Source organism: Ipomoea nil, unplaced genomic scaffold, assembly GCF_001879475.1.
Source record: "Ipomoea nil cultivar Tokyo-kokei standard unplaced genomic scaffold, Asagao_1.1 scaffold2480, whole genome shotgun sequence".
Classification (NCBI taxonomy): domain Eukaryota; kingdom Viridiplantae; phylum Streptophyta; class Magnoliopsida; order Solanales; family Convolvulaceae; genus Ipomoea; species Ipomoea nil.
In genome coordinates, this window is record NW_017618908.1 from 3007732 (window position 1) to 3016727 (window position 8996).

The 8996-nt window shown below is 37.2% G+C and overlaps 1 protein-coding gene and 2 long non-coding RNA genes across 3 annotated transcripts; 1 reads left to right on the forward strand and 2 right to left on the reverse strand.

Annotated features, from left to right (window-relative positions):
• On the forward strand, positions 1 to 5614 carry LOC109153064 (coatomer subunit alpha-1-like). The gene is made up of 3 exons (XM_019300815.1): positions 1 to 392; positions 1008 to 1502; positions 2398 to 5614. The coding sequence occupies exons 1-3, from the start codon at positions 185 to 187 to the stop codon at positions 5343 to 5345; spliced, it is 3651 nt and encodes a 1216-aa protein (XP_019156360.1). The 5' UTR covers positions 1 to 184; the 3' UTR covers positions 5346 to 5614.
• On the reverse strand, positions 5450 to 5962 carry LOC109153065. Its single transcript, XR_002049458.1, has 2 exons — positions 5714 to 5962; positions 5450 to 5665 (listed from the first exon to the last, which is right to left on the reverse strand). It is a non-coding gene; the product is annotated as an uncharacterized LOC109153065 (long non-coding RNA).
• Positions 5963 to 8782: 2820 nt separating this feature from the next.
• On the reverse strand, positions 8783 to 8996 carry LOC109152924. Its single transcript, XR_002049435.1, has 3 exons — positions 8981 to 8996; positions 8898 to 8912; positions 8783 to 8853 (listed from the first exon to the last, which is right to left on the reverse strand). It is a non-coding gene; the product is annotated as an uncharacterized LOC109152924 (long non-coding RNA).

Below are 8996 nucleotides of genomic sequence, written 5' to 3' on the forward strand. Positions count from 1 at the left end.
ACCGGGTAGATCCGACAGCGTTCACTCATATCTCCGCTTATTTTATCAGAGAGACTCGCTACGGTTTTCCTTGGGTCTTCTTCATATCAAATGCACCGCCCGTCTCAGATCTGACTCCGATTCGATCTCGCCGGCCAGCTAGGGTTTCAGATTTGTGAAGCCGTGGGGAAAGGAAAGGGAGAAGATGCTGACGAAGTTCGAGACGAAGAGTAATCGAGTCAAGGGGCTGAGTTTCCACAGCAAGCGGCCATGGATCCTCGCCAGTCTCCACAGCGGCGTGATCCAGCTCTGGGACTACCGGATGGGCACCCTCATTGATCGCTTCGACGAGCATGATGGCCCCGTCAGGGGCGTCCACTTCCACAAGTCGCAGCCGCTCTTCGTGTCTGGAGGTCTGCTCTTTGCTTGCTTTCTCTCTGTTTCTGTTTGTTAGCTTTCGGTGTTGCGGTGCAGTTAGTTAGACTTCCGTTCAGTGTGGATCTACTGATGTTTTTTATTTTTTAATTTTTATTTTTGAATTATGATTGTTATAGGCGTAATCTGGAAATTGATGTTGTTTGTTAGTTTCGTTCAATTAGTGAAATTTTAACCGTGATTGATGTGTTTATGTGCTGCGGCAGTGCTAGTATATCTGATATGTTAAACAATCTGCTCTTTCGTTTCTACGGATCATATTAGACTACTGTTGTTAATTGTGTGTGTTGTATATCTGTTGCTCATTGCTCAACTAATGGAAGCAAAGTACATTTGAGAATGATTTTTTTTTTTTAATTGAATATTTGAAATGAATTTAGTGATATATTCTTTTTGTGTAAAGGATCAGTCAATAATAGATGAATCAGGTCAGATGCTTCATTATATGTGCTGATCATCGTTGAGTGTTTTCCTTCAGTTTGCATTTGCCATACCTTGAACATTGTTTTTTTTTTTTTTTTTTTTTTTTTTTTTTGTTTTTGTTTTTTTTTTAATATTGTTTTAAAGGTGTATTTGGATTTGTTATATTCCAGGTGATGATTATAAAATTAAGGTATGGAATTACAAGCAGCATAGGTGTCTGTTTACCCTCCTTGGTCATCTTGATTACATTCGGACTGTTCAATTTCATCACGAATACCCCTGGATTGTTAGTTCAAGTGATGACCAGACAATCAGGATATGGAATTGGCAGTCTCGTACATGTATTTCTGTCTTGACTGGTCACAACCATTATGTGATGTGTGCCTCATTTCATCCCAAAGAAGATTTGGTTGTCTCAGCATCTTTGGATCAGACAATTCGGGTTTGGGATATTGGTGCCCTGAGAAAGAAAACAGTTTCCCCTGCTGATGACATCCTGCGGTTAAGTCAGATGAATGCAGATTTCTTTGGTGGGGTTGATGCTGTGGTGAAGTATGTCTTAGAAGGCCATGATAGAGGTGTTAATTGGGCCTCTTTCCATCCAACACTACCCCTAATTGTTTCTGGTGCTGATGATCGCCAAGTGAAAATTTGGCGAATGAATGGTATGCCCTGTGCACAGTTTGTCTTCTGTTTGGTATCAACATTTATGTGTGCATGGCTTTTCCTTACCATTTTCTTTTTAAATTATTTAATTTTTATCAACAGCAGTTTTTTGGTTCCATGCTTTGGAATACTATGTAATTTAAATTTGGTTGCCACTCATGCAACAGTTTCAATTATTCATTAAGCTAGTAGAACTATAGAACTACTCTCCTGCTCATTCATGAAATTTATGATATTGATCAGGAGTTATTTTGGAAAATGATGTGATGTGGAAGTTTAGAATGTGGTTTGGTAAGGGTTTGATGAGCAAAGATGAAAAGAGACAGATCGATTTATGAAAACATTATTAAAAGGTGAAGTAGTGGAGGGGGGCCAAGATGTATAAGTTAAAGTCTATAGAGTTGTAGAGTTTTGTTAAAATAAAAAATGTCTCTTTTTGAGTTTTTTCATAGAAGTTCACATTTGTACAGCTAAGGAAATTTGCTTTGTTTGTGAATATTTTAAATTTATATTTTCTACTACTATTTAGAATTTCAATTTTTTTGTTGGTGTTTTGACTAAATTGTGTATAAGCTATTCTTCTGTTAATTGTTATGAAATGGCTTCCTGTAGGACATGTGGAATTTCTTTTACGTCTTAAATTTTAATTTAGCATGTGTATAGGGGACTGGTTTGTCATTCATACAACTTATTGGAAAACCAACAGATCTTAGTGTTCGTTGTCAACAATTAGAAATTTAGAATTGTTGACGATGTAGTTGTCAATATCCTCTGTTGGCCTTTATTCGAATAGTATTGTACTGCTATATATTTCTAGACTTCAATTGTTTTGTGATTGCAGAATATATTTCTAGACTTCAATTGTTTTGTGATTGCTGTATTCTGCATTCGTAGATACGAAAGCTTGGGAGGTGGACACATTGAGGGGGCACATGAACAATGTTTCATGTGTTTTATTTCATGCAAGACAAGATATTATTGTCTCAAATTCAGAGGATAAGAGCATTCGTGTATGGGATGCTACAAAAAGGACTGGTCTTCAGACTTTTCGTAGGGAGCATGACAGGTATTGGATCCTTGCATCTCATCCAGAGATGAATCTTTTAGCAGCAGGTCACGACAGTGGGATGATAGTCTTCAAGTTGGAGAGAGAACGCCCTGCTTTTTCCGTTAGTGGTGATTCTCTCTTTTATGTCAAAGACCGGTTCCTCCGAGTCTATGAGTATTCAACTCAGAAAGATACACAGCTGGTACCTATTCGTAGGCCTGGTTCAAACGGCTTGAATCAAAGTCCACGAACCCTTTCCTACAGTCCTAGTGAAAATGCTGTCTTAATATGTTCAGATGTGGATGGGGGTTCTTATGAACTGTATATTGTGCCCAAAGATAGCTTTGGGAGGGGTGACACAGTGCAAGATGCTAAAAGAGGAGTTGGAGGATCAGCAATTTTTGTTGCTCGAAATAGGTTTGCAGTTCTTGAGAAAAGCACCAATCAGGTTCTTGTAAAAAATTTGAAAAATGAAATTGTTAAGAAAAGTGTTCTTCCTATGGCCACTGATGCAATATTTTATGCTGGTACTGGAAACTTACTGTGTAGAGCAGAGGACAGGGTGATGATTTTTGATCTTCAACAGAGAATTGTTCTTGGAGATCTTCAAACTCCTTTTATTAGGTACATTGTGTGGTCACAAGACATGGAGAGTGTTGCTTTGCTTAGCAAGCATTCTATTGTCATAGCTGATAAGAAGCTGGTGCAGCGCTGCACCCTTCATGAGACTATTCGTGTCAAGAGTGGAACCTGGGATGACAATGGGGTTTTCATATATGCAACGCTGACCCACATTAAGTATTGCCTTCCCAATGGGGATAATGGAATTATTAAGACCTTAGATGTACCAGTGTATATAACAAAAATTTATGGGAACACAATCTTTTGTTTGGACAGAGATGGAAAGAACCGCCCAATTATCATTGATTCGACTGAGTACATTTTTAAGCTCTCTTTGATGAAGAAGAGATATGACCAAGTTATGAGCATGATAAGGAACTCAGAACTCTGTGGGCAAGCCATGATTGCATATTTGCAGCAGAAGGGATTTCCAGAAGTTGCCCTCCATTTTGTGAAAGATGAGCGAACCCGCTTCAACTTAGCACTTGAAAGTGGGAATATTGAGATTGCACTTGAATCTGCTAAAAAAATAGATGAGAAAGATCACTGGTATAGGTTGGGGGTGGAGGCCCTTCGGCAGGGTAATGCTGGCATTGTTGAATATGCATACCAGAAAACAAAGAACTTTGAGAGGCTGTCATTCCTCTATCTGATAACTGGGAATCTGGAGAAGTTATCTAAGATGATGAAAATTGCTGAGGTGAAAAATGAAGTGATGGGTCAGTTCCACAATGCTTTGTACCTTGGAGACATTCGTGAGCGCATCAAGATTTTGGAGAATGCTGGTCATCTTCCCCTTGCTTACATCACTGCATCAGTCCATGGGCTCAGTGATATTGCTGAGCGTCTTGCATCTGAACTTGGTGATAATGTCCCATCTTTGCCAAAGCAGAAGACAGCTTCTCTTTTGATGCCTGCTAGTCCTATTTCGGGTGGCGGAGATTGGCCTCTGTTAATGGTGTCAAAAGGCATATTTGAAGGTGCACTAAACATTAGAGATAGGGATGCCAGGGAGGACGATGAAGAAGCTGTGGATGGTGATTGGGGTGAGACATTGGATGTTGGTGAAGAGGATAATCTGCAGAATGGTGATGTCAGTATGGTGGTGGAAGATGAGGAAGCTCATGAGGAAGGAGATGAAGGAGGATGGGACCTTGAGGATCTGGAGCTGCCACCTGAAAGTGAAACACCAAAGAATGTTCCTAATGCACGTTCGGTATTTGTCACCCCAACCCCTGGCATGCCTGTGAGCCAGATTTGGGTGCAAAAATCATCTCTTGCTGCTGAGCATGTGGCTGCTGGCAATTTTGACACTGCAATGCGGTTGCTGAACCGACAACTAGGAATTAGGAACTTTACTCCTCTAAGGCAATTGTTTATTGATCTTCATGTTGGCAGCCATACATACTTGCTTGCCCTCTCAACAACACCAGTGATTTCAGTGGCTCTCGAGAGAGGTTGGAGTGAATCTGCAAGCCCTAATGTGCGGCGTCCACCTTCTCTAGTCTTCAATTTTTCACTGTTGGAAGAGAAACTTAAAGCCGGTTACAAATTGACAACGCAAGGGAAATTCGCTGAGGCTCTTCGAACTTTCCAGGGCATCCTCCATACCATTCCCCTGATTGTTGTTGAATCACGACGAGAGGTGGATGAAGTCAAGGAACTGGTAATAATTGTGAAGGAGTATGTTGTGGGTTTGCAAATGGAAATCAAGAGAAAGGAAATGAAGGACAACCCTACTCGTCAGCAGGAATTGGCAGCCTACTTCACCCACTGTAACCTTCAGACTCCCCACTTGAGACTCGCATTGCAAAATGCCATGACTGTGTGCTACAAGGCTGGTAACATGATCACAGCTGCCAACTTTGCTAGGCGACTCTTGGAGACCAACCCAACCGTCGAAAGCCAGGCCAAGTTAGCACGGCAAGTTCTCCAGGCTGCAGAGAAAAATATGCGCGATACTGCACAGCTGAATTATGACTTCAGAAATCCTTTCGTCACTTGTGGCGCAACCTATGTCCCTATCTACCGTGGTCAAAAAGACGTCACTTGCCCTTACTGCTGTACTCATTTTGTTCCATCCCAAGAGGGGCAGCTTTGTACCGTTTGTGACCTTGCAGTGGTCGGAGCAGATGCATCAGGTTTACTTTGTTCTCCAGCCCAGACCAGATAAGTGCAGCTTTTACTCAATTGTATTGCTTATACAAATCATTCAGCTGTTTCCTACTCTACAATTAGAATCTAGGAGAACATGAAAGGATGAGTTTTTTCTTTCTTTTTTCTTTTTCCCCCCGGATTGTATTGCTGGTTTATATTATATCTGTTGTGATTTTTTTTTTTTTTTTTTTTTTTTTTTCAGTCAGTTTTACAAACCTTTAATTCCTCTTAGCTTTTATTTACTACAATTTTCTCTGTAATAAATCATGTAATTTGTCTTTTCAACCAATTTTACAGTGTGTGGGTAGTGCATTAGGGGGAGGAACTCTTGGCGATCTTTAATGTCATCATTTGTGATTTTGGTTGGGTAGCGTATTATCAGACCAAACCCATGAGCCACTTTAATTTTCAAAAGAAATTGGTCAATTAATTTTGTTCGTTTTGTGTTTTAAAGTATAGAACACATGATATACGAGTTCTGAACCAAGTGTTTTTTTTTTTTTTTCCCTAAAAGTAAGAATTAAAACAACTTAGGTTGAATTTGGTTTAAATGTAAATCAAGTTGAATTCGGTTTTATGGGGTGAGAATACCTCTATGAGACTATTATGGGATGACGGCTTTTGGTAAGTTGGAAATAAAAATATGGTACTCTACATTGTGTTTTGGGGGTGCCTTTATCATTTCTCTTTTTTTAGGGTGAGTTCTTCACAATTTTAAGTTATATTTAATCGCTCATTGAAATTTGGTAAAGCAAATACATTAAAGAAAAGTAGTTATATTATAGTAGGAAAACGTCATTTATCCCTCCTAAATTTTTCCTAATCTTTTTCCTCCATGATATGATTTATATTCATTGGGTGTCATCGTGCCATGAATTGACTGACCATACATATTTTTAATTAAATGTTAAATAATCTAATTAAATTGTGTCACATCAGGAATAAAAAATTAAGAGAGAAGTTTTTAGGAAAGATACATAACATTACTCATTATAATATTATACATACATTTTTGCCATTCTTGGGACCAACTATAGGTATTTAAGGGTGGTTTATTATTATTATTATTATTATTATTTTTCTTTCATTTTTGAGAAAGTTTGTAGTCCCTACTTGAAGGGGCGTTTTGGGTGAAATTCATCTTGTAATCATAGTCAGCATAAGACTACAATGAGGTTATAAATTAGACTAAGTTGTCTATTGCTAATCGACTCAAATCAAGAAGGTCAATAGATAGCTCTCATAAGGAGTTACTAAGCTAACTGCCCAACCAATTTAATTGGAGTTGTTTTATAAATATTATAACTTTTAACTTTTAGGACAATGTATTTATGGTGAAGTATCTTGTTACATGGACCACATCAAATAGTGAAAATTTTGGTCTCTGTAATAATATCTTATGAAAAAATGGTACAAATTTATAATTTTACAATAGATGGTTATAGTTTGATATCTAAGAAACAAGTCCCAAATTAAACGCAAAAATGAGTAAACTCGATGTTGAAAAATGCAGGCAGGTGTGCTACCTGTTTCCACCTACCTTAAAACAAGCTAATAAAAGATTGTCGGCGGCAGCAGGAGCAGCACAAGAGATAAACCGATCAACATAACAAAGTTAACTGCACACTGTTTCTAAAAAGTAGAACAAAATTAATTAAGATGCCTCAAAGATAAAACACTAACTACGTGTATCATTACAGCTTACCAGTACGTCAAAAATAATAGCTAATAACGAAGACACAGTTTTATTTTTTTATTTTTATACTTGTATAACAGTATGTCAACGCAATGGTTCGGTAACAGAATAAATAGAGATTATATGTTTTGGTAAAGTAAGGATTAAAATATCTTGTTAGATTGTAAGCTAGAGTCATGATTTCAATCCTTTATTAAGGTTATTTCTACTTTGAATTAATTACCGATTTGGTCCTTCGACTATGAAGATTTCACCAATCTGGTCCCCGACTTTCAAAATTCTTCAATTTAGTCTCTGACTATGTTTTTTTTTTAATACCCGAAATGGTTCGAACCGTTAGACATCCGTTAACTCGGAACTAAATTGGTAATTTCGCTATAGTCAAGGGACCATTTTAGTAATTAACTTTCGGAGAAAATGGTGCATGTGATGACCTAAATAGTCCCTTGACTATAGAAAAATTACCAATTTGGTCCCGAGTTAATAGATGTCTAACGGTTATGATCATTTCGGGTAAAAAAGGCATAGTCGGGGACTAAATTGAGAAAATTTTGAAAGTCAAGGACCAGATTGGAGAAATCCTCATAGTCGAGGGACCAAATCAGTAATTAACTCTTTCTACTTTTTATTAAAGATTTTTTTTTGGGGGTATTTTTTTTTTTTTACAGGTTGTTGGTAGGTGAAATTTATTGGTTATTGATTTAGTGGATGAAATGTCTCATTTAAAACTTGTTTCTAGTAGTATGGTAGAATTCAAATTCCTGTCATGAACATTGAAGATTTGGATTGGACTCTTTGTATGCGAAAGTATACAATTTCGTATTGAGTCTAGAAGTTAAATTGACTCGATTTATCGTCTTATAAATTATGGGACATATTCATAGGATTCATGATATAGTCCAGTAAAACTGATAAATTTTTATTCACTTGGTTCTTTTTGTGGATTGTAAGATGAATTATTACTTTTCGAAAGTAACTGGTAGCGTAATGTAATTGCTTTTTACTATTGTGAAGAAGTCTACTTTTGCCACCAATAAACCCTACAACTTATAGCTAGACGGCTAACATATATACATACACACCCTAAAACCATGCTACTCTACACTATAGTTTCCATTAAAACTAACTCATTTATGCTTCATTTGGTCTTTAATTTGGGTAGATTTGAAACACACTTTATGAGCTATTTGATCTAATCTTTTGGTTTGAAGAAGCTATTTTGGTTTTGCTACCCATTTGAGTTTTTGCTTTGAGTTAAGAGCATCCTATTGGTTTTTTTTTTTTTTTTTTTTTTTTTTTTTTTTTTTTTTTTTTTTGCAGTTTTAGGTTGAGGTGGAGGAAAAAGGAGAGAAGATAGAGGTAGATATGATTATTCTGCAAGGTTTGAATTTTTTCTTAGTGAAACAGAAAGAAGCGTGCAAGTGATTTGCGTGCTTAGCGGGCACATTTGGATGGTGCTCGCGGCCTTGTAATTTGTTTTTCTCCATCTTTCTCTTTGTTGGCTTCACAAAACTAACGAAAAATTCAAATCTTGATCAACGACTCAAATCAATGAAAATTAAAAAAAAAAAAAAGAAAAAGAAAGCATTGTTCAAGATATGCTATTGACCACTCATAAGCAATTCTACTCCCCTTGATCTCTATTATGATTGCTGCAACATGATTGAAAAAGGATAATGGTTGCATGTGTTTTGGGATTGCAAAAAAAAAAAAAAAAAAGTGTATCCTCAATTAAAGAAACAAACTGTAAAAAATGGTGCACCTTAAGAATGAAAACAACGCATCTTAAGAAAGAAAGTCACGCACCTAAAGCTTTAGATCTACGCACCTTAAGAAGGAAAACCACGCACCTAAAGCTCAAGGCGGATGCACCTTAAGTTTCAACAACTGACACACCTTAAAAAGGAAAATCACGCACCTAAAGCTTTAGACCGACATACTTAAGTTTCAACAACTGACGCACCTTAAGCA

Coding starts and splice junctions, on each gene's coding strand:
- LOC109153064 (XM_019300815.1), top strand. CDS start 185: ATGCTGACGAAGTTCGAGACGAAGAGTAATCGAGTCAAGGGGCTGAGT. Junction 393..1,007: donor GCCGCTCTTCGTGTCTGGAG/GTCTGCTCTTTG, acceptor GTTATATTCCAG/GTGATGATTATAAAATTAAG. Junction 1,503..2,397: donor GAAAATTTGGCGAATGAATG/GTATGCCCTGTG, acceptor CTGCATTCGTAG/ATACGAAAGCTTGGGAGGTG.